The 26,471-nt window shown below is 42.0% G+C and overlaps 1 protein-coding gene across 30 annotated transcripts in view; it reads right to left on the bottom strand.

The window, feature by feature from the left end:
* The window catches only part of DOCK9 (dedicator of cytokinesis 9), a 342,320-nt gene that overhangs the window by 169,917 nt on the left and 145,932 nt on the right, over positions 1 to 26,471 (bottom strand). For all 30 annotated transcript variants that reach the window (XM_066380623.1, XM_066380629.1, XM_066380647.1 and 27 more), the window contains exon 2: positions 15,992 to 16,108. In XM_066380623.1, the coding sequence (XP_066236720.1) occupies positions 15,992 to 16,108 (117 nt within the window). The remainder of the gene's footprint in view (positions 1 to 15,991; positions 16,109 to 26,471) is intronic.

Here is a 26,471-nt window from a genome sequence, read left to right as displayed (position 1 = left end):
ATTTCATTCGGTAACATAAACAGGAGGAAGGTATGAGCAAGCATTGTTTCTTTGTTTTCTAGTTTTCTGTATGTGGGCTGTGTTTCTTTAGAATACCATTTAATTTGATTTATTTATTTATTTTTTTGGTGACAGAGACAGAGAGAGGGACAGATAGGGTCAGACAGACAGGAAGGGAGAGAGATGAGAAGCATCAATTCTTCGTTGTGGTACCTTAGTTGTTCATTGATTGCTTTCTACTTTGTGCCTTGACCAGAAGGCTACAGCAGAATGAGTGACAACTTGCTCAAGCCTGCGACCTTGAGCTCAAGCCAGTGACCTTGGGCTTCAAGCCAGAGACCTTTGGGCTCAAGCCAGTGACCATGGGGTCATGTCTATGACCCCATGCTCAAGCCAGCTACACAGTGCTTAAGCTGGATGAGCCTGCACTCAAGCTGGCGACCTCGGTGCTCCAAACCTGGGTCCTCTACATCCCAGTCCGATGCTCCACCCACTGCACCACCTCCTGGTCAGGCTTTAGAATACCATTTTTAATTGCTAAAGAGATGATACTTTTGTGTGAACCCCTAGCACAGTGAATATGCTTCATGTTAAAACATGTCCACTATTTACATGTTCCAATACACCAATGAACTTTCCTTTCAGGGAACCACGTCCCCTCACATGCCCCTCATCATTCCTGTTTCACTTATGCATCCAGGAGTATTTCACTCAAATGCCCCCACGTTTACCAGTACCACCACATGCTGGTCTGGTTCAGAACAGCACGTCTGCTCCTGGAGGCCATCCAAAGTCTTATTTTAAACACACTGGAGCAGAGATGATGCTTTGCACATAAAATGCCAAGCAGATGGGGAAGACCTGAGGAGGACTTCTGACATCAGAGGACTTCGCTGAACTTCATTTGTCCCCTCTGGATTTCATGCACACACTCCAGGTGCTGCTGGCACAAGGCTACTTAAATCCATGCAGGCCACCCTCAGCCGTATCCAGGCTCTGCCAAAAAACCCTTCTAGAAAAAGGCCGAAGTTCAGCAGGACCGTTTCAGATTGGGACCCATAAAGATTATATACCTGGTAATATGTTAAAAGGCATTTCATTAATCTAAGGCCAAAACCTAGGTTTTTGTTTTTGCATGCATACATACTGTATTTCCCTCTCTTCTATTCCCCTGATCTGCCACCTTGAAATATGCTCATCAGCATATTTACAACCTCAGTAGCAGCTGGTGCTGAGATCCCAAATCCACCCATTTCTTTAATACATATTAAGTGCCTACCACAGATAAAAAACCCTGTTGTAGGAATTTTGGAAAATGCAAAGATGAATTTTCAAAAACCTTTGCTTTGTAATAAAAACCCAACAACTATGGTTTGCTACTCTCATAAGATTTTATTTTCTATTTGTAGACAAAGTGGTATCTTAGTTACAAGTAGTTATAATAAAGAATGAGCCCTGGCCGGTTGGCTCAGCAGTAGAGCGTCGGCCTAGCGTGCGGAGGACCCGGGTTCGATTCCCGGCCAGGGCACACAGGAGAAGCGCCCATTTGCTTCTCCACCCCTCCGCCGCGCCTTCCTCTCTGTCTCTCTCTTCCCCTCCCGCAGCCAAGGCTCCATTGGAGCAAAGATGGCCCGGGCGCTGGGGATGGCTATGTGGCCTCTGCCTCAGGTGCTAGAGTGGCTCTGGTCGCAACAGGGCGACGCCCAGGATGGGCAGAGCATCGCCCCCTGGTGGGCAGAGCGTCGCCCCATGGTGGGCGTGCCGGGTGGATCCCGGTCGGGCGCATGCGGGAGTCTGTCTGACTGTCTCTCCCTGTTTCCAGCTTCAGAAAAATGCAAAAAAAAAAAAAAAAAAGAATGATATTTAATGAGTACTATAGATAGAGTATAAATAACTCTCCATCTGCTTAAGCTATCTCTGTCATAAGATATCATCTTGGTTTCATTCTTCCTCTATCCATGTGGCATTCACATGAATAAACAATAAACGTGTAACTTAGAAGCGGAGGTGATGCAGTGAGAAAAAATAACCCAGAGCAAGGTGATGAGGGCCAGGAATGCCAAAGGGGGTGGGCGGGTAAGGCAGTGGCAAGGACCTCACTGAGCAGGTAAAATCTGGGAAAAGGTGTGCAGGAGGTAAGGGCCAGCTAATTAAGGACTGTACCAGACAGAGGGAATAGCATGAGAAAAGGCCCTAAGGCAGGAGTAGGAGAGGGTCCCTCCCCTCTCCATGGGGCACAGTGTGGCTGCAGCAGAGTGGGGAGAGGAGTGGGAGGGACAGTGAGTGAGGCAGCAGACAGACATGATCACAGGGCCTTTCAGACCACGACAGGACCTTCACTGTGCTACTCTGAACACAGGTGTGGTGTCATCTAACCTATCTTTTCCAGTGCCACCCCCAATAAGTTCAACTACACTTCTTAAACAATTGCTCTGGCTGCTCTGTCGGGCAGGTTGGAAGAGAGCAAGAACAGAATCCCGAGGCTTAATGGGAGGTTCTTGCATCAACCAAGGCAAGAAAGGGTACGTAAGGGCTGTGGCCACGGTCACAGCACTGGGAATGGTACTTGATGACATTGTTACCCCATTCCCGTCGTATTCCCCATTGCCTACTTTCCAAACTCTGCTTACTCTCCTCCAAGCTGCACCTCAGCTGGGCCAACCTGAGCCCAATTCACCTCTAAATTTCTCAATATCCAGTCGTCTCTTCGCAGTTCAGAGATAAAACTCTCTCTCCTTCCTGAATTCTTCCCTCAAAGACCTTTAATTCCATCCCCACTGACCCCTAAAGTGCCTTGCTTCAAAACACACTCCCATAATATCTTGCATCTTCAATCTCTTCCTCATTCCTGGACTTCCCTCCTTAGCCCATTCTCACGTTTCCCCAATCCTGATAAACAATTCTTGTTATTACTGAGCCAAATAAGTCCTTCTCTCTCCTATTTAGTGCTAATCTCTGCGCTGCGTTCACCTGATACTTCAGCTCTGGCTAGAATTGGCAAAGGCGTCCTAGTTACCTTTCTCCCCACCTCACCAGCCTGGATTGCACGCCTGTCTGCTCTGTCTACCTGCCTGCCTTCCTCCAACTCCTCTTGCAGCCTTCTAGAACACCTGAGTTTCCTGGTTCTTTTCTTACATTCTGTCTCTGCGTCCCACCCCCACCCGCCTCTTCCCAAGTGAAGGTACTCTCCAAACGGTCCCTGTGCGCCCTCTCATGCTCTTCCCCTCTTTGGACACTGGCTCACGTTTCTGCGGTGAGTCCAGATCAAGAACCCTGGCTTCTCTCTTACACTGAACTTCTGTCATTTCCAACATTTAAAGGACTCTTAGCATCCCAATGTCCCACTACCTCAAACATAAAGAAATTCCCATGGGACTCCGTTTATGTCATGCCATTGGTCACATTCGCCTTCTTATTACTAATATTCATTATCTCCTCTCCCAAGTTTTGAGCAACGTGAAAGCTAAACAATATCATATATTTATTTATACTGCTAAGCATCTCACAAACCCCTTGCACAAGCAGTATAATCATAAACTGTAAGATAAATAAATATAGTCAAGCCAACTGATGAGTCTTATGTGAAAAAATAAGCTTTCCATTTTAAGGCATATTTAATCATAAAAGAACAACCTGTCACTGTTTTCTGTAAAAGGCATTGTACTTGAACTAGAATTAAAATACTCATCTCTTGAAGTCCTGGCCAATGTCAATTCAGAAATATGATTTATCCAGATTTTCCACAAAGGTACAATCCTAGATACTTACATTGTTGCCCACTGAACTGACTGATAAAAATTTCGAGGAATTTATCAAAAGAACACTTTTGAATAAAGAGCCCAAAACAAGTACTGAGATTATTTTTTTGGCAGCAAATAATGAAAAGTGAGGACCCTGTAGAAAAAAAAAATCATTCTCAGAAAAGCAGATGGGAAATGAGATCAGAGACTTCCAGACCCTTTGTAAATAGCAGGGCCTGGCTTCCTTTTCAGGTCAGTGGTTTGTAGATCATTATCAGTCTTATGTAAGTAGAAGAGGAAAAGAAACAGAGGAAAAATAAAAATCAGGATGTTATTTAAAGGAAAATGGATTAAGCACATTTTTCTATACAATGCTGAGAACACTAGGATTCTCCTGTATCTAAACATTTTCAAAAGTAAAAATTTCTAGGATTGCCAATTATTAATAATCCTTGCTTTGTACTCCCATCTTTCCTTTGAAATTATTTTCCTAAGAGATCTGACATTGATAATACACCATGAAATAGGAGGAGAAAGAACACCTGAGAAATCACTACTCACCCTTACTTCACACACGGCTTTAAGGATGACAACAATTTCACACTCATGTAGCACAGAAATGATGTAACATGCTCTTTAAAAAATGCTAAAATAACCATATAAAATTTACCAGCTTAACCATTTTTTAGGTAATACAGCTTAGTGGCATTATTATTGTTGTGCAACCGTCACCACCATCTATCCAAAGAACTCTTTTCCTCTTGCAAAATTCAAACTCTGTACCCATTAAACAATAATTCCCTACTCCCTCTTTCCCCAGCCCTGGTGATCACCATTCTACTTTCTATCTATGAATTGACTGTTCTGGGAACCTCATATAAGTGGAATCACAAAACATTTGTCTTATTTTGATGTCTTATTTCACTTAGCATAATGTCCTCAAAGCTTATCCATGCTTTAACATGTATCAGAATGTCCTTCTATTTTAAAGCTGTATAGCACAAACTTGTCATCTCTTGAGCAACAAATCAACTTATATTTCTTGATCGAAAATGTAAAGGTTATCATCTCTAATTGCCCAGTAAAATTCACCTACAATGTAGGTATGGAAAAGTTCTCAGAATAAAGGTTCATTAGCCACCAGAAAGTGTATGCCTTTTAATATGGTTTCACCTCCATTCTCTTATTTCAGAAATTATCTAATTTCTGCCAAACCAAATCTCTGATCAGGCAAAAAGTTTTATGAATCTAGTCACTTTCATTTCCACATGTGCTCAATGGCATTCATATTTGCTTCCTGAATCAAAGAAAACCACCTAATATTCACAATAATTTTACTAATTTTATTTTATTTTACTTGGCAACGAAGATGGGATCCGAACCCTAATTTCACTAATTTTAAATGAAGCTAAAAGTATCCAACTCTACTACCCAGTGTGTAGATGTGGATGTGGAGGTGGGCGGGCAGGTGGGAGGCCTGAGAGGCACAGACACCCCACCTACGCCTTCCTCAGGGCCACAGCGTGGTGTAGACACTTGAACACAAAAGGCGTAAGAAGCTATTAGTGAAAAGCCCTGTGTACTCAGGTTAATGTACACTGTGTAAGAGACGAAGCATCAGCAGAAATAAGAGAATGGGGAGAAAAGATCATGGTGGGATCTGAAATGTCCTCAGAGGGTGAGATAGCTCCAGAAGGGTAAAAAAGAAGAGATCTTGTTGGTAAGACAACCATGAAGCCACGGCACAGGGAGAACAAAACAGACCCCAAGGGTCCGATCCTGAAAAAAAGAAGTGTAGTAGGCTAGTAAGGGTTATATTAGCCACGGCATGCCGTCTCTGGCCATGGATAAATGTTACTTCATAAATATTCTGATGGCTGAGAATTGTCCTTTTGTTTTTTAAAATCCACAATTACTTCATGTCTGTTGGGTTTTATACCCCCCCCCCCTTAGGAAATTACATCCCCAAAACAAATCTCTCCATAAGACTCATTTTCAGATAAGACTGAGATGTCCTTAGGAGCTGACCAATATCAACACATGTCCTACTCAGGAACTGTACATCTGTATCATCACTATCCACATTCAGATTTTAGTAAATTACCATTCTGAATGTATCTGACAGAACTTAACATAAAGCTCTGTTATTTTAATAGTTAACTAATATTGTTTCTGTTATTTTAATAGTTAACTAATATTGTTTAACTAGTAAGTGGAGTACTGCAAATCAACCCCCACCATGCATTTTCCTTACTATAACCCATCAGGCAGCCAACTTGCTGTGTTGTTCTGTGAGTAATAAAATACTTTCCCCTAATGTGTTCCTTCTGCCTCTAATAGCACAACAGAAATTCTGTTCCTGTAATACCTAAAAAAGCATGGACAGACAGAAGGAATCTGTGACACTGCTACGACATTTTCCTTATTCAGCTAGCTAGTCAGTTATTAAAATTACCAAGATAAACTGGCAAGAAAATGCTTTGTAAATGGCCTTACTTGATTAAAAATGGGAGTCTCCAGAAAAACAAGTAGCAGCGTCTAAACTTCAATGGGGACCATCACATTTACTGTGATGGGGTTCAAACGTGAAATTCAAGCTCCTTAATCTTTGGAAACTTTCCAAACACAAAAAATAACACTTATTCATTCAATTTTGGCCAGCAAAATGTGAATTCTTTGCCTTTCCTAGAAAATCTGTGACCGGTATCCCCAGAGAAGTAATTATAGCAGAAAAGAATAAGAAGTTTTTCTCAAAGTTTCAATCATTTCATTCAACAACTGTTTAAACATCTAGGATAAAAGATGAAACTAAATTAACCATATCTTTTTCCTTAGATTTGTTTGTTTCCTAAGCAACTTTATATCTCAGGACTATAGATACAACTTTACAATTTAGGTTGCAAAACTTGAAATAACTTAGGTACTCTAATGAATACCAAGAAGAGTACATACTTCATGCTCAGAGAAACTTGAGATAACCTTTAACTTCCTGGTACCACACCACAGGAAAAATATGTCAACATGGATTGCAATTTGTAATCATCTGATTAAATTCTCATGATAATTTGTTGCCAAAATCTCAAGCAAGAGGCATCATTCTGAGGTTTCCATTTATTTGTCTTTTATCTGGGTAGTCTATTCATGCAGTCAAGTTTCCAAAGCATTGTATTTTTAGGCATGATTTGAAACCATTCATCAGTGGAACACACTTGGGCAGCAGCCTCGCACTGATGGTCAATTTCACTTCCATGGCAATCCTTACTTTTCAGGAAAGAACTAAAGAACAATGATTTTCTCCATATGTGCCACTAACAAGTTAGAATATCTATGAAAATCCTCAGCCTTGTTGTAAACTAAAGTCTCAAATTTGGTGGGGAAAGAAAGCATTAAAGAATATAATTTAAGAGAGGGAAAATGGTGACAGAGTAGGCGGATGTTACAACTCCCACCACCCAGAACCAAAGTGATTACAACTTAGCTTAGGAACAATCATCTTGAAAAACCAACTTTGGACTAAACTAAGAGACATCTAAAACCAGGCATCACCGAAGGAACCACACTGAGTTGGTAGGAAAGGCAGAGATGAAGAAAGGGCTGCCCCGCTCCCAAAGCTAGAGGTGGCCCAGAGGGTCTCTCATCATGGGGTAGGTTGCCTGGAGAGTTGTGGGTCCTCAGCTACAGGACTGGAACCCCATCCTGGAGCCCCAGAGACTGGAGGAGGCATACAGACAGTATTCAGCTGAAAGAAGAGCTGGGTTACTGTTTGCAAGAAGGAGACAGAACTCTCAGACACAGGCTCAGTAGTAAAGGGACCATGCAGAAAATCTCGTTCACAGCCACTTACCTGGGGCTCCAGGAGCGGGGAGCACCGAGAGGACTGGAGTTGCAAGAGGAAAGTGTAGTCTCGGAGGCACAGGGAGAGACTGTGGGGGACAGCCACCCTGACCCCTGTACTGGGTCACTCCCCAAACCTAAAGTGGACATTTTTCCTGGGAGAACCAAGCCAGCAAAGAGAAGCAATTACTCTACCCACCAGAAGCTCTCCTGCTCCAGTCAGTGCAGAGAGACACTTAGAAGCAGAGGGCACATCAAGAACACAGGTTTTGAGTGCTGAGGTTTGGGCTACATGCTCCCCCCCCTGCTGATAACCCACCAAAGGGCGAAAGGGCCTGGCTGCAGAGGCAGCCGTGGTGCTGGGCCCTAGCGGCGGCCAGGGGCAGAGCCCAGTGAAGCAGCCTGTGCAGTGCGGTGGGGGGCAGAGCCTGGAGAGGCCTTCCGCACGCCCGTAGGGTGGTGGAATCCTGTAGGGAGAGGCGTCCCGTGCGTAGGTACGAGGCAGACCCCAGCGAGGCAAGGCGTCCCATGCACCTGCGGGGGGCAGAGCACAGCAAGGGGTCCTGTGCGCCCATGGGGAGCAGAGCCAGGAGGCCCTGCGGCGACAACGAGGGGCGGAGATCAGAGAGGCGGACCCTGGAGAGGCAGCCCGAGCCACCGCAGTGTGCAGAGCCCAGCCAGGCAAGGAGTCCCCTGCGCCCATGGAGCATCCTGAGCTGCGGCCCACGAGTCCCTATCAGTGCCTGAGTGCCCAAGGAGGTGGAGGCAGTAGGGGGCCACACACACTGGCCAAGAGTAAATAAAAGCCTGCATAGGAGTGCAACTGATATTTACAATGGCATCTGGGCCGAGCAGAGGGAGCCACAAATTCTGGATCACCTGTAGCTCCAAGATCGTTGCTAAGGGCCAAGCAAAAGCAGTGACACTCACTGATCTGCACTAGGTTCTGGCCAGGGAGGTCCAGGGCTGGTACATCCAGAGGCCAGGTATGGAGAGCATCAGCTCAGGATGCTCTAACTACCATAGTTAGAGTGGTACCTTAAGGAAAGGCTCCTCACACCTGAACCAGCTAAGGCATAGAAAATGTTGTCACAAACAGCAAAAAGAGCAGTAGCAGCAGACAAGTAGCCCACAGCGGAATACAAACAGACAACCCATGAAGATCTAGAAACAACACAACTGAAAGCTTGAGGCAGACAACACCAACCCTATACTCAGCTAGCTACACAAACAACACATCCAAAGGATCCGTCTATACAGAGACAAAATGGGAAGACAGAGAAATGCAATTCAAATGAATCGACAAGAGAAATCCCCAGAAAAAGAACAGAATGAGATGGAACTAACCAAGATACCAGATGCAGAGTTTAGAATAATGATTGTTAGGATTCTCAAGGATCTTAGAGCAACAATAGAAGGAAAAAATGAGCACCTAAACAAAGAGATAGCAAGCATCAAAAAGGACACTGAAATAATAAAAAAAAAAAAATCAGGAGAAATGACAAACAACAATATCAGAAATGAAGACTACACTAGAAATGACAAACACAATATCAGAAATGAAGGCTACACTAGAATGAATTAAAAGCAGCCTGGATAAAGCAGAAGAACAAATCAGAGATTTAGAGGACAAGATAAATGAAAGCATGGAAGCTGAACAGCAAAAAAAAAGAGGATCAAAAAGTCTGAGAAAAATCTAAGAGAGCTCTGTGACAATATGAAGAGAAACAACATCTGTGTATAGGGGTTCCTGAAGGAAAAGAGAAAAGATAGAGAACCTGATTGAAGAAATCATAGCTGAAAACTTCCAGAAATTAATGCAGGAAAAAGTTACACAAGCTCAAGAAGCACAGAGAATCTCATAAAAATGGAACCCAAAGAGACCTACACCAAGACACATAATAATTAAAATACCAAAGCTAAGAGATAGAATATGAAAAGCTGCATGAGAAAAGCAGTCAATCACCTACACAGCAGCCCCCATAAGGATGACATCCGACTTTTCAACAAAAACACTTGAGGCCAGAAGGGAATGGCAAGAAATATTCAAAGTAATGCAGAACAAGAGCCTACAACCAAGTCTTCTTTATCCAGCAAGGCTATCATTTAAAATTGAAGGAGAAATAAAAAGCTTCCCAGAAAAAAAACCCCTCAAGGAATTCATTACAACTAAACACATGCTACAAGAAATGATAAGGCGCCTGCTGTAAATAGAACAAAGGGAGGAAAATCTACTAAAAGAGGAATGTAGATTTAAAGAATAAAATGGCAATAAACAACTACATATCAATAATAACCTTAAATGTAAATGGCTTAAATGCTCCAATCAAAAGACATACGGTAGCTGCATGAATAAGAAAATAGGACCCGTACATATGCTGTCTACAAAAGAGCCACCTCAAAACAAAAGATACACATAGATTAAAAAGTAAAGGGATGGAAAAAAAATATTTCATGCAAATGGAAATGAAAAAAAAAGCTGGGGTAGAAATACTTATATCTGACAAAATACACTTTAAAACAAAGGCATAAAGAAGATCACTACATAATGATAAAGGGAGCAATCCAACAGGAAGATATAACCATTATAAATGTCAATGCACCTAGTATAGGAGCACCTAAATATATAAAGCAGATTTTGATGGACATAAAGGGCGAGATCAACAGCAATACTACAATAGTAGGGGATTTCAATACCCCACTTATATAACTGGATAGATCCTCAAGAAAGAAAATTAACAAAGAAACAGCAGACTTAAAGGACACACTAAAAGAACTTGAAAAAGAACAGCAAGTAAAGCCCAGAGGAAGTAGAAGGAAAGAAATAATAAAGATCAGAGCAGAAATAAATGACATAGAGGCTAAAAAAACAATACAGAGGATCGATGAAACCAAGAAATGGTTCTTTGAAAAGGTAAGAAAGATTGATGAACCTTTAACCAGACTCACCAAGAGCAAAAGAGAGAGGACTCAAATAAATAAAATTAGAAATGAGAGTAGAGAAGTAACAACTGACACAGCAGAAATACAAAGGATTTTAAGAAAATACTATGAAGAACTATATGCCAAAAAATTAGACAACCTAGATGAAATGGACAAATTCCTTGAAACATATAATCTTTCAAAAATCAATCTGGAAGAATCAGAAAACCTAAACAGACCGATTACAACAAATGAGATCGAAACAGTTATCAAAAAACTCCCAACAAACAAAAGCCCTGGGCCAGATGGCTTCACAGGTGAATTCTACCAAATATTTAAAGAAGAACTAACTCCTATCCTTCTTAAGCTATTTCAAAAAATTCAAAAGGAGGGAAGACTTCCAAACTTCTTTTATGAGGCGAGCATAATTCTGATTACAAAACCAGGCAAAGACAATACTAAGAAAGAAAACTATAGGCCAATATCCCTTAAGAATTTAGATGCTAAAATTCTCAACAAAATATTATTAGCAAACCAGATCCAGCAATACATGAAAAAAAATCATACATCATGATCAAGTGAGATTTATTCTGGGGAGGCAAGGCTGGTACAATATTCGCAAATCAATCAACGTGATTCATCACATAAACAAATGAAAGGAGAAAAAACACATGATAATTTCAATAAGATGCAGAAAAAGCATTTGATAAAATCCAGTACCCATTCATGATCAAAACTCTCAGCAAAGTGGGAATACAGGGAACATACCTCAACATGATAAAGGCCATCTATGACATATCCACATCAGACTCAATGGGCAAAAATTAAAAGCAATCCCCTTAAGATCAGGAACAAGGCAGGGGTGCCCCCTTTCACCACTCTATTCAACATAGTTCTAGAAGTCCTAACCACAGCAATCAGACAAGAAGAAATAAAAGGCATCCAAAACGGAAAAGAAAAAGTAAAACTATCATTATTTGCTGATGATATGATACTGTACATAGAAAACCCTAAAGTCTCAGTCAAAAAACTACTGGACCTATTAAATGAATTCAGCAAGGTGGCGGGATATAAAATTAATATTCAGAAATCAGATGCATTTTTATACATCAACAATGAACTGTCTGAAGGAGAAATTAAAAAAACAATCCCCTTCACTACTGCAACAAAAATAAAGTACCTAGAAGTAAATTTAACCAAGGAAGTTAAAGACTTGTACTCAAAAATTATAAAACATTGATAAAAGAAATCAAGAAAGACACAAACAAGTGAAAGCATATACCGTGTTCATGGATAAGAAGAATAAACATCATTAAAATGTCTATATTACCCAAAGCAATTTATAAATTCAATGCAATTCCTATTAAAATACCAATGACATACTTTAAAGATATAGAACAAATATTTCAAAAATTTATATGGAACCAAAAAAGAACACAAATAGCCTCAGCAATCTTGAAAAGGAAGAATAAAGCGGGAGGTATCACACTTCCGGATATCAAGTTATATTATAAGGCCATTGTACTCAAAACAGCTTGGTACTGGCATAAGAACAGGCATACAGATCATTAGAACAGAACAGAGAACCCAGAAATAAACCCACAACTTTATGGACAACTGATATTTGACAAAGGAGATAAGATACAATGGAGTCAAGACAGTCTCTCTAACAAATGGTGTTGGGAAAATTGGACAGCTACCTGCAAAAAAATGAAACTAGACCACCAACTTACACCATTCATAAAAATAAACTCAAAATGGATAAAAGACTTAAATGTAAGTCATGAAACCATAAGCATCTTAGAGTATACCAGTAAGCTCTCTGACATTTCTCACAACAATATATTTACTGATATATATAAATATCCATGGGCAAATGAAACAAAAGACAGGATAAACAAATGGGACTTTATCAAACTAAAAAGATTCTGCACAGCTAAAGACAATATGAACAAAATAAAAAGACAAACCACACAATGGCAGAAAATATTTGACAATACGTCTGATAAGGGGTTAATAACCAAAATTTATAAAGAACTAGTAAAACTCAACACAAGGAAGATAAACAATCCAATCAGAAAATTGGCAAAAGAAATGAATAGACACTTCTCCAAAGAGGACATACAGATGGCCAATAGGCATATAAAAAATGTTCAACTTCACTAATCATTAGAGAAATGCAAATTAAAACCACAATGAGTTATCACCTCACACCAGTCAGAATGGCGCTCATTAACAAAACAACACAGAATAAGTGCTGGCGAAGATGTGGAGAAAAGGGAACCCTCCTGCACTGCTGGTGGGAATGCAGACTGGTGCAGCCACTGTGGAAAACAGTATGGAGATTCCTCAAAAAATTAAAAATCAAACTGCCTTCTGACCCAGCCATCCCACTTTTAGGAATATCCTAAGAACAGCAAATCACTGATTCTAAAGAAGAAATGCAGCCCCATGTTTATAGCAGCATTGTTCACAATAGCCAAGATCTGGAAACAGCCCAAATGTCCATCAGTGGACGAGTGGATTAAAAAGCTGTGGTAGAATTGAACAGAATAGAGAGCCCAGAAATAAAACCACATATATATGGTCAAATAATCTTTGATAAAGGGGCCAACAACACACAATGGAGAAAAGAAAGCCTCTTCAATAAATGGTGCTGGGAAAACTGGAAAGCCACATGCAAACCAATGAAACTTGACTACAGTTTGTCCCCTTGTACTAAAATTAATTCAAAATGGATAAAAGACCTAAATATAAGACCTGAAAGAATAAATTACATAGAAGAAAACATAGGTACTAAACTCATGGACCTTGGCCATAAAGAGCAATTTATGAATTTGACTCCAAAGGCAAGGGAAGTGAAGGCAAAGATAAATGAATGGGACCACATCAGACTAAGAAGCTTCTGCACAGCAGGAGAAACTGACAACAAAATAAACAGCCAACTAAATGGGAGATGATATTTTCAAACAACAGCACAGATAAAAACCTAATATCCAAAATATAAAAAGAACTCACAAACTCAACAACAAACAAGCAAACAATCCAAAAAAAAAAAAAAAAAAAATAGGAAGAGGACATGAACAGACACTTCTCCCAGGAAGAAATACAAATGGCCAACAGATACATGAAAAGGTGCTCATCTTCACTAGCTATTAGAGAAATGCAAATCAAAACTACAATGAGATACCACCTCAAACCTGTTAGATTAGCTATTATCAACAAGACAGGTAATAGCAAGTGTTGGAGAGGCTGTGGAGAAAAAGGAACCCTCATCCACTGTTGGTGGGAATGTAAAGTAGTACAACCATTATGGAGGAAAGTATGTTGGTTCCTCAAAAAATTAAGACTAGAACTACCACATGATCTATCAATCCCTGTACTGGGTATATACCCCTTAAACTCAAAATCATTGGTACATAAAGACACATGCAGCCCCATGCTCACTGCAGCACTGTTCACAGTGGCCAAGATATGGAAACAACCAAAAAGCCCTTTAATAGATGAACGGATAAAGAAGATGTGGTACATATATACTATGGAATACTACTCAGCCATAAGAAATGATGACATCGGATCATTTACGACAACATGGATGGACCTTGATAACATTATACTGAGTGAAATAAGTAAATCAGAAAAAACTAAGAACTATATGATTCCATACATAGGTGGGACACAGAAATGAGGCTCAGGGACATGCACAAGAGTGTGGTGGTTACCAATGGGAGGGGAAGGGAGGAGAGGGATGGTGTGGGGGGTGGGGAGGGGCACAAAGAAAACCAGATAGAAGGTGACAGAAGACAGTTTGACTTTGGATGATGATGTTTTCTCTGAATCTATGTACTCTAATTGACCAATGTCACCCTGTTAAAATTAATTGTCTTTTAAAAAAAAAATGTGGTACACATACATAATGGAATACTATGGGGCCACGAAAAAGAAGGAAATCTTACCTTTTGCGACAACATGGATGGACCTGGAAACTGTTATGTTAAGTGAAAGAAGCCAGGCAGAGAAAGAAAAATATCAAATGACCTCACTCATTCGAGGAATCCAATGAACACTGTGAACTAAGGAACGGAATAGAGGCAGAGGCGGGTCAAAGGGACCAGACGGAAAGGGAATGAGAAGATGGGATCAAAAAACTGAAAGAGATTGGTGAAATTATATATACATAACAGCGTTATAGAGAGCAGAAAAGCAAATCCTGGCGGGAAGGGGGCAGGGCGTAGCGAGGAGGGGGTTAAGGGGGATGTTGAGGGGAACACGGGGGTGGGGCGATGTATTCAGTGGGACAGTTGAATCTATGTAAACACAATATATTAAAATCAATAAAAAAAAGAATATAATTTAAATGTAATTAACATGGAAATTTCTAAAGACAGTGTAGTATGAACAGAACTATACATAGTAGGTTATGTATTGGGGGAGACATTAGAAGAAGGTTGTGGGAAGGCTTTTAATGTCAAGTATTTCAATAGTGCCTGTTGGTTTGTTTACAAGTATGTAGTGCTTTTTCAATTAAACAACAAAGAATCGATGAAATTAAAAAAAAAAAACCTAAGCTCTACTCATAAAAGGCAGGGCTTAGACAGCAACATCATCAGATAGAGAAGCATCAAGGTAGAGAAGAAGGAAGCGCCAAGATGAGATTCCAGCAGAACGAGGGAAGTAACCGGAACCTCCAACAGACTGAGGTAACTCTAAGTTAGCAGGTATCTAACACCACCGTAAGGGGTTCCTGCTGGAGGAAGAATGTGTCTCACTCCTCACTAGCCTCAAACTTCCTGTGAGTCACTCAGCCACATGCCATAATCCTAAAGGCTTCCAGCAACAATCTACTGCAGCTCATAGCAACAGCTGTGCTGAGTCCTCTGCTGGTAGCTGAGCTCCAAAAGAACAGCCTCTGGCACTGCACCAGAGAAGGAGGCGTCAGGAAACACCTGGTTACCTCCAGACCCTTCTCTGCGAGCTCACACTCAGTGCAAAGCCTCTCACAAGGCATCCTAACAGGATGCACCACAAAATCCTCTACTGCTCCCAGCAAGTACCAACCTTAAAAGTCTAAGGCATTCAGGGAAAAAACCCTAAATTTCTCTTCAAACAAGTCTCAAAAGACATAGAAGGCAGTTGTCCATTAATTCAGCCCAGACAACAGCACTTTGTATTCAAGATAAAACACATAAACACACACTTGAAAAAAAAAGTTTTACATATATGTGTGTGTTTGTGTTATAGATATGCATGTTTGCATACATGTATACATACATTCATATATACTGCTGTCTGCATAGATATGCAAAAACTATACCAGTTTAAAAAATCAACTCATGAAAGAATGCCTGAAGAATATAATGACGTTTCCCTCTTAAATGACATCACCTTTTCATCTTTAAAAATCGTACATTATACACACAATAAATCAAGAGATCGAAAATAATTGTAAAGATTAACCACATAGTTCTATTCACAGAAACTTTAAAGTTACCGACCTGAAAGTCATCATAGGGGAAGAGGAGCATCTCCCTTAAACAGTCATTCAGGATCTGGGTCTTCCTCTGCACAATGACATTTTCATAGTCAAGTGGCTCAATCAGCTTTGGCTTTGCCTGGAAGGGGAAAGAGAAGCACTTGAAATATTCTTATAGATACAAGCAGTTTCTTAAGATTAAAGAACTTTATAAATTCTACTTTATATGTGTTTTGTATTTCCCAACTGTTCTATAAGTAGAGCGTGTTAGTTTTGCTACCAGGAAGAATCAGAAACAAGAGACAAAAGTTGTTTTCAAAGGAACAGAAGACATTTCATCGCACTCTGTCTATATATAGTCATGCTGGCTTAGTTATTTAAGCACAAAGGAGGCTATGGATTCTGGTGAAACTTCCAGTCATGTCTTGGGTCACCCCCTGGCTAGGTCAGTCCTCTTCCAAGCCTTAGGCTCTGCCAGAGCTGCCCACTTAGGCCTCCAGCGACGGTCTGGCAGTGAAGGCTGTGTGCCCACAGTGGCTCCAGCCATGACCACCCTTTCTTGGCTCAGGGCTTAAAGCATTCACAGAGCTCACTACTTCATATAAGACTCTATGGAATCCATCTCTGAGTCTCAAAATATCCCTATCTATCCTGAAATATTTACAACTTAGATATGTAATACCTAAAATAGAAAAACCAGGCAAGTGGGGGGGGGGTACTACTTACACCAGGGCTTGTGTGTGACCCTCAGCAGGTAGAGATGGCCATCCCTACCATGCTCCGAAGACAGGCAAGAAGCAACCAGCAAGTGGGGAAAGAAAATGGTAATATGCATTCCCTCTTTTTATTTAGAAATTAAATTTAATGGAGTTAAAGTGATCAGTAAGAGGGCATAGGTTTCAGGTAAACATTTCTATAGTATTTGGACTGTTGATTGTGTTAAGTGCCCATCACCCAAAGTCAAATCAATTTCTGTCCCTATATGTTTGTCCCTCTTTACTCCATGAGTCTCATTTTCATATCCCACGGATGTGTGAAATCATACAGTTCTTAGCTTTTTCTGATTTACTTATTTCACTCAGTATAATGTTCTCAAGGTCCATCCATGTTGTCATAAATGTCACTATGTCATCATTTCTTATGGCTGAGTAGTATTCCATAGTGTATATATACCACATCTTCTTTATCCAATCCTCTATAGAGGGACTTTTTGGTTGTTTCCATGTCTTGGCCACTGTGAACAGTGCCGTGATGAACATGGGGGTACATGTGTCTTTACATATCAATGTTTTCGAGTTTTTGGGTTAGATGCCCAGTAAAGGGACTGCTGGGTCATATGGTAGTTCTATTCTTAGCTTTTTGAGGAACCACCATACTTTCTTCCATAATGTTTGTATTAATGTGTATTCCCACCGGCAGTGAATGAGGGTTCCTTTTTCCACACAGCTTATCCAACACTTATTACCTGTCTTGTTGATAACAGCCAATCTAACAGGTGTGAGGTGGTATCTCATTGTGGTTTTGATTTGCATTCCAATAATAATTAGCAAAGATGAGCATCTTTTATATATGTATTTGCTGTTTGTATGTCTTCATGGGAGAAGTATCTGTTCAGGTCCTCACCCCATTTTTAAATTGGATTATCTGGATAATATGCCTTTTAAAATTATTTCCAAGGTTATTCTTCTCAGAAAACATCTTTTTTTCTTTTCAGTCACTGCTACAGTGCTTACTGATCACTTCCCACTTGCAAGGTACTAACTGGGTTATGTCAGGGATAAAGATACATATTCAACTAACTGTAGCTCAGTATGCCAAGTGCTGAAATAGGTACGCACACTCACACACACACACACACACACACACACACTCACACTCACAAAGATTAGTCTTTGAAAATATTAGTAACAAAAACATTAATAAAAAGTATCATTTAAACAAATGCTACATTTTTTTGTGAGAGAGACAGAGAGAAAGAGAGAGATGAGAAGCATCAACTCGTAGTTGTCTCACTTTAGTTGTTCACTAAGTGCCTTCATGGGGGGGGGGGGGGGGGTTGAGGCTCCAGTCGAGCCAGTGACCCCTTGCTCAAGCCCTCCCTCAAGCGACCTTGGGTTTTAAGCCAGTGAGCAACATATATTCAAATGACAATATAAGATATACATTAAAGATATTTGATCTTTATTGGATCTAATTAGCATCTAAATTGGGTGTTGTGACTGACCTGAGGCTGTTGCATGTTCCCCAAATCTGTCTCTTTTCCTTCCAAATACAGCTGAAGTACACTTCCCAGCCTCCCATAGTTGGGTGTGACCATGGACTGTTTTCTGGTCAATGGCATGTGAGTGGAAGGGATGTGACCACGGCTATGTCTGGTCCATAAAGCCTCTGCCATTCTGAATGTTTGTGTTTCCCCCAAATTATGCAGAAATCTAATCCTCAAATGATGATATTAGAAGGTGGAGTCTCTGGGAGCCGATTAAGTCATTTGGGTGAAGCACTCGTGAGTGGGATTAGTGCCCTTTTAAGAGAGATCCCGGCCCTGGCCGGTTGGCTCAGCGGTAGAGCGTCGGCCTGGCGTGCGGGGGACCCAGGTTCGATTCCCGGCCAGGGCACATAGGAGAAGCGCCCATTTGCTTCTCCACCCCCACACCCTCCTTCCTCTCTGTCTCTCTCTTCCCCTCCTGCAGCCGAGGCTCCATTGGAGCAAAGATGGCCCGGGCGCTGGGGATGGCTCCTTGGCCTCTGCCCCAGGCACTAGAGTGGCTCTGGTCGCGGCAGAGCGACACCCCAGAGGGGCAGAGCATTGCCCCCTGGTGGGCAGAATGTTGCCCCTGGTGGGCGTGCCGGGTGGATCCCGGTCGGGCGCATGCGGGAGTCTGTCTGACTGTCTCTCCCCGTTTCCAGCTTCAGAAAAATACAAAAAAAAAAAAAAAAAAAAAGAGATCCCCCCAAGAGCTCTCTTGTCCTTACTACTATGTGAGGACACAAAGAGAAGATGGTTGCCTATGAACCAGGACGTGGGCCTCAGCAGACACAGGATCTTCCTTTATAACAGCCCCTCCCAAGTCCATAAAAGAGCATTTCCCTCCTCCTCTGTCTGTCTGGACTTGTATGTGGTTTGCCATTAGACCACATGTATCAAATCGCAATTCTTTGTTGTTCCCAAGTAAACCCATTTTTCTGAAGAAACATCTGGCTGCCTATTTGTTTATTAAGGTCAACAGCCAAATTAGCACACCAGATAATGTTTTTGTTAATTAGATGAATGACTGTTTTTGCCTGAAGGTATCTTGGTAGTATTTAAAGACAAAACATAATGTTGTAGTATTAGGGTTACCTTGCTTTTGTGTGCTAGTGTATAACTTTCAAAGCATTTCACACAGATGATCACTTAATCTACTGTTAAATTAATTAAACAAGAAGACTATGAGACTGAGGTGGCTCTAGTGCCTGGTAACCTATATAAGCAAACCAAAATCTAAACTTGTAAATGCCTCATAGTTACAAAATCAAAACACTCAGAACAACTGATCACAAACAGCCAACTAGGCTGTAGGCTACAGTCAGTCAAATATTTTTTCTTTGTTCCCATCCTTTATCTATTTAAGTCTCTCCTCAGCTTTACTCAGCTGAGTGCTCCTAACCATTTTCAGTTTTTGAATTTGAATTCATTTTTGCTCTGTTTTTAATATGCCTCTGTTTATCTTTTAACACCAATGAACACCAAAGGTAGACATGAAAACATCACTCTGTTTTACTGAGGCTGGAAACTGAGGGTAGCAAATTAGAACGCAGTCTTCTGGCCCTTTAATGGTCTGGGATCACCACTGCTCAACCATAGTAAATGTGTGAAAAAGTTTATCAGCCAACATTTCTGTTAAAGATGCATGATGCATGATAACCAGGAAAAAACACCGGATTGATTTCAACAATAGGGAGATCTGACAAGTCTGTCTTCTTCAGTCTCAAGAATTATGAAGATTTGAAACTTGTACAAACCCTTAGCTAACTTAATGAAATGACTCCTTAGAGACCTGATTGAGCAGAGGTCTTCACAGTAGCAGGGAGCACTTTCCAGGACAACCCATTGACTCCAAGCAAAAGGGGTCAACCCTGAGTGAGTGACTCAACTGTTACTTACGTTAAAAACAAGGCAAAAAGCTCTTGTGTCAAATACAAAGAACTGGCACGATGCCTCCGTTCTACACGTGGCCCTAAGGAGGAGGGAAGACGTTATCAGAGGAGATAAGGCTGAGACTGGACATTGATGAGGGAAGACAGAAAAAGGAAAGAGGGGGGAGGAAGAGACAAAAGGGACAGACACCTGGGGATAAGGGAGGCAGAGATGGAGGGAACATAGGAGGAAGAGAAAAAGAAAAAAAGAAATTACAGAAGAGAGGGGATTGGGAGACTTGAGGTAGGTCCATGGGAAGTCACAACACTCTACCCACAAAATTGTGGTTCAAAAGTATAAACACCTATTTTCTACTCTTCTTTAAACTGATGATTCAATGGTTAGAACTGTTTTCTGTTCTTCAGCTTCATTAAGCTTTTCCAAGTGGTCATATGAGTTGGAAGACAGCCCACTAGGGTAGGGAACTGACTGCCTTGCGGTATTACTGGTGACAGGAATGTCACCTTAACACTAAAGTGAAATTAGGCTAATTACTAGACTGCAAACCACCCACCCATGGTTTAGCACAGGGGTAGTCAACCGTTTTATACCTACCGCCCACTTTTGTATCTCTGTTAGTAGTAAAATTTTCTAACCACCCATTGGTCCCACAGTAATGGTGTTTCTTGCATATATATAGTGATGTTCCAGGTCGAGTGCTGCAATGTGTAAATTTAGAGGGGAAACTAAATTTCAAGGAGGTTAAGAAAGCCAAGTGCTGAGCTTTCTTAACCTCCTTGGGGTTACAGTATCCTTTGAAAACCTGGGTCTACTCCCACCCCAAAACATATATACACATTACTTTAGAAAATTTTATATAGTTTTGGCGGGAGGGTTGTCAGTCCCTGGAGAACAGCCATGGAACTGCGCTGAAGACATCCTAGACCAGTGCTGGTCAACCTGGTCCCTACCGCCCACTAGTGGCATTACAGCTTTCATGGTGGGCGGTAAAGGAGCAACCACAGTATAAATAAAAAGATAGATTTAACTACAGTAAGTTGTTTTATAAAGATTTATTCTGCCAAACTTAGCGAAAATCTGACATACAGTACTTGGTAAGTAATTATTATTATATGCTTTAACTTGCTGTAACTCTGCTTTATAAATCCGACACTCTATCCACTGCGCCACCGCCTGGTCAGGCTCTCTCAGCACTCTTGAAGCATCTCTTCCTTGCTGAAGTGAGGAGACCTCACAGCCCATGGATGGCAATTGGCTCCACCTCCTCCCTTTGCTCTGTGTTTAACTTCTGCCAACAGCTCTCACTATATTGCATTAAGTACAATATTTACAAGCCTGCATCCCCATTAGTCTAAGATGGGGTAGTCAATCTTTTATACCTACCACCCACTTTTGTATCTCTGTTAGTACTAAAATTTTCTAACCATCCACCAGTTCCACAGTAATAGTGATTTATAAAGTAGGGAAGTAACTTTACTTTATAAAATTTATGAACCTCATTGCTGATGGCATGGGCCCCAGGTTTGAGACCCTGAGGTCGCCAGCTTGAGTGCAGGCTCATCTGGTTTGAGCAGAAAGCTCACCAGCTTGGACCCAAGGTCGCTGGCTTGAGCAAGGGGTTACTCGGTCTGCTGAAGGCCCATGGTCAATGCACATATGAGAAAGCAATCAATGAACAACTAAGGTATTGCAACGAGAAACTGATAATTGATGCTTCTCAACTCTCCGTTCCTGTCTGTCTGTCCCTATCTATCCCTCTCTCTGTCTCTGAAAAAAAAAAAAAAAGAGTGCTGAGAGAAGTGAGGATTCTTCAGGTGGGCAAAATTTTGACCTCCTTGAGAACACAGCCCTCCTTTGCGAGGCAGATGTGCGGCTCCATCACACTCTCTAGCCCTGGGGCCCATGCCATCAGCAATGAGGTTCACTGCTCTGACATGAGCCCACTCCTGTCACACCCTCACACCTCTGTACCTGTCATCACCCTATAGCCTCAGGCAGCGGTCTACAAATGTTTTATTTTAGTAGCAGAATCTTCCCTCTTAAAAAAAAAAGGAATAAGAAAGAAAAATAAATCCCACAGGCAAATATGACAAAAAAGTTACAGCAGAGTTGCTCAATACCCAAGGCATGCAGTACTTAGCCATATAACTGGGGCACGACCTCCCTTAACCCAAAGGAAGCCTTTCTCTTCTCTGACTGCTTCTTGTACCCCTGGTTAGTAGCAGTCCAAGGGTGCTCTTCATTCTGCTTGGACTGAAATAACCCATGAACAGCTTATCTCCTCAACTAAGAGTGTCTTGGGTCAGGGACAGGCTTCATTATCTCTGGGTCCCCTTAACATCTAGCCCAGAACCCAGAGACATGCTGACTGTGAGGTTAATAAAACTTAATGCCCCTCATTTGCACAGACCCCTCTCCAGGCCCCATGTCTGTATAGAGTTCAGCATCTTAGCTTCTTAAAAAGCTCTGTAGTCACACACTGTGTCAGTCCACCCAATGTCGTGACTCATGATGCGCAGGTGCAGCATGAGGGGTTGGCTATACTGCAACACGGACAGCTCCCAAGGTGCACAGCGCCAGAACTGCTTGGGGGTATTTGAGGTACGGCACTGCACAAATTGAGAATGCCCCAAAATCATAAAGCTCATGTATAAAAAAAACCTAATAGATATTTTTCCAATTCTAAAAATGTGTGTGGTGTTACCTTGTGAAGCTAGAAGACACTTTTCTAAACTATGATTAATAAAAAATGAATTTCAACTAATCACTCTACAGGAAAGATGACACGATCTTTCCCGGTGATACAGAATGATAATGCAAACTCATGATCATATGAAGAGGTGATCATAGTATGAAGCCAAAAAATGGAGGGAAGGAAGTACTACTGAGTTGTAGCAAGAGGTTATTTATTAAAATGTATTGTTTTCCTCTATTTATGATATTATGGTTGCAGCTGTCAGCTTTTTTAAATTTGTAATTTGTTGTGATTTCTTTTCAAATTCTAAATATCCACTTCCATGCCTCCTTATTTTATATTGATAACTTTAAATCATTGTTCTTAAACAAGGCCCCCAACTTCTAAGTTTTTTGCTCACAAAACCTGGATCTGGCCTGACAGGGCCACAGACACAACATATACTGATCAAATTGAAGGCAGTAAAGTAAGTTGGTTAAGAAAGCTGAGCTGTACAGTTACGTGTGGTTGTTACTGGGATCCATGGAGTTAAAGCAGGTAAAATGCTTGGCAAATTGTAAACACATATAAATGTCACTTATTATTATTATATTAAATGTGTTTCTTGCATGACAGTGATCTTAGATATTTTTTGAGTGCTTCACATACATTCAATTTTCATAATCTGTTTACAAAACTTTTCCTGTATCCTTCAGAAACATATGAAATAAAATAGCCAACAATGGTAGGGGCATGCACAAAGAAGAAAAAAACAAAAGGCCAAAGACAGAGAAAACGGTACAATAATAGAGATGACTCTGGAATTCAGGGGCTGAGCCCAAAATAAGGATAAAGAGATGCTTACATTATAAACTTAATTGAAGAATATTGATAAAGTTGTATCAGGCCTGACCAGGCGGTGGCGCAGTGGATAGAGCATTGTACTGGGAAGCGGAGGACCCAGGTTCAAGACCCCGAGGTCGCCAGCTTGAGCACGGGCTCATCTGGTTTGAGCAAAGCTCACCAGCTTGGACCCAAGGTCGCTGGCTTGAACAAGGGGTCACTCAGTTTGCTGAAGGCCCATGTCAAGGCACATATGAGAAAACAATCAATGAACAACTAAAGTGCCACAATGAAAAACTGATGATTGATGCTTCTCATCTCTCTCTGTTCCTATCTGTCCCTAGCTATCCCTCTCTCTGACTCTCTCTCTGTCTCTGAAAAAAAAAAAAGTTGTGCCAGGAGGAAGGGTTGAGAAGTACAGGAATTCGGAAAGGGGGGGACGGGACTACAGAGAAGAATTTTAGACCCACTCCCATTGTGCAAGCTCTGTAAGAGCAGCAGGACCTAAAATTCTAAAGAGGAACAAGCAGTAAACCCCAAGGGACACTGAGCACTGAGGGCTATGTGGCAGAAGATGCAGGCAGACTCAAGTGGCGAGTCTGGGAGGCCCAGGGCCCACAGGTGGTTTTCTAACAGAAAATCAAAACCTTGGCTTCCATGGAGGAGACCCACAGGCCAGGGCCACGTGATCAGGATGCCGGGGAGAAGGAGCGGCACCTCAGTGGACAACATGTGCTCAGGTTAGCCCCTGACTCCAAGGCCCCACCGGCGCCCACTACCGGTCAGAGCAGCAGGCAGCATGGCCAATCTCCACGGAGCACACAGGCCTCGCAGGTGCCAAACAGCACGATCCACGTGCCCCCTCATTAGCCTCCCTTTGAGGATCTTCGAACTCAGTCCTTCCTACAGCATTTGCTGCTGTGGGTCTGGCTGCTCAATATCCCTGCAAATTGATATTCCAGATCCACAGACAGTCAGAAACCAGGGAATCTTCTCCGTGCCAGGAAAATGAGATTCCTCAAGAAACCAGCAGAACTGGAAAGTGACAGACCACAGACGAGTTTCATTTTGGCCAAACACATATGAAGCCTAGAATATCACGGAAAGACTTAAGCAAAAAACGCTGACTGATCCTACTGCTCTTCCCTCTGTCAGGATAGCTTCCCGGGATAGCTCTAGTCATTTCTTGCCTTTGTGCCTCTGATAATTAAATGTAATACAAGCTGAAACCCCAAATGCCACTTCTTGAAATAGCAAGCTAAGGAATGGCAGCTCTTGCAGCATTCTATTATAAGAAATGAGAAATTCATCATTTCTGCTTATGAAGAATTTAGGGCTTCCTTGATTTATCTGCATGGCCATGAAAGCTACTTAATCAGCTGAGATAAAAACTTTTCTTGGAACTGGTCCATTTTCAAAGTAGTACACTTCTCAACACTGCCAGCGGGACCAGTACTGTTGCCGGGGAGGGGGCAACGAGCCTGCAACAAGAAGGGGCTGGTCTGAGCACTCGCTTTGGCAGCCCACGCACTAAGGAGGGGCTTCGGAACCAGACAGGAGTCAGTGTGGCCCCAGAAGCCTTCCTGCACTGCTCTCCAGTGCACCACTCTCACCGTATACTCCCACCAAGAACTTCTTGAAGTTGTTAAACTTGAAGGAAAAATCCTCATTTTCCTATAATTAGGATGGGCACAGGAAATGAGCAGCTGCCTCCCTTCCTCACATGCAAATGTTATTAGCAGTTGTGTGTTCCTTCTCTCCAGAATGTTTCTGAGCCTGTCCATGCGCACTACGCCAGGTCTTTGGGACACCAAAATTAAAAGGACACAGTCCCGACCCTAGAGAGCTCACAATCCAGACCAGAGCCAGGTGTGTGAATAATTAGAGTAAAACGACTAACAGGAATGGGAACCCATGAATGGCATGTGACTCATCAGAATGAACCTAACTTCCTCCCAACTTACAAGCTCTATGAAAGCAAAGATTTCTCTATTTTCTTCACTACTTTCTCCAGCACCTAGAAAAGCCACAGGACCAGTACTGTTGCTGGGCAGGGGAACAGTGAGCTTGCAATAGGAAGGAAGGAGCTTCTGAAGCCAGGGAACAGTCAATGTGGCCCCACAGGCCTTCCTGGCACAGGACAGGCACTCAATAAATGTCCTGGATGAGAAAAAGCCCCAACATGAGGTGCTTCTTAAAGGAGGCGGTTAGAGAGCTGAGTTTAAGAGGTAAACGAGTTAGCCAGGATTCAGAATAGAGGGAGAATGCCTTGCAAAGAAAATGGAGACACCAGGGAGCATGATCACAGACGGAATCAGACTTTGTGGGGCCTGAAATCTGTATAATCGAGGGAGAGGGGGTATTTAAAAAGTATCAAGTTGCTGGAGTTGCTCTCAGGGCCTTGGAAGGGATCCTGAAGTTGAAGCTTCAATAGCTTCAGGATAACACTTCCTCTGAGTTCAGGAAGCAGCACCTGATCACAACAGCTGAGGCGGAGCTGCACAGAAGGCACGGGGTGGCAGCGACCAAGGGCTTGGGGTGCAGTCTCTAGGGGGGCCGCACCATCACTGGAAATCCAAGGAGACACAGAAAACCACATTTATGAGAACTCCCATCTGAAAGGACAGTTTCTGTAACTGCGCAGAATAAATGAACAGCTGCCTGAAATGAGTGGCGGACTCTCAGACGGACATGCTTGACAAACAGTGGATGGTTAACTGCAGGTCCCTGGTTTCTTTGGAGTCAGAGAGGAAAGGCTCTATACTTGGGTCCCCGCTGCACCTCTGCCCTAAGCAGCCCTCAGCCTCACATCTAATACAATAAACAATTTGAATAGCACTTATCTGA

This window comes from Saccopteryx leptura, chromosome 4 (assembly GCF_036850995.1).
Source record: "Saccopteryx leptura isolate mSacLep1 chromosome 4, mSacLep1_pri_phased_curated, whole genome shotgun sequence".
NCBI lineage: Eukaryota > Metazoa > Chordata > Mammalia > Chiroptera > Emballonuridae > Saccopteryx > Saccopteryx leptura.
The sequence above is the reverse complement of the archived record's forward strand: the minus strand, read 5'-3'. Positions and strand labels throughout refer to the sequence as shown.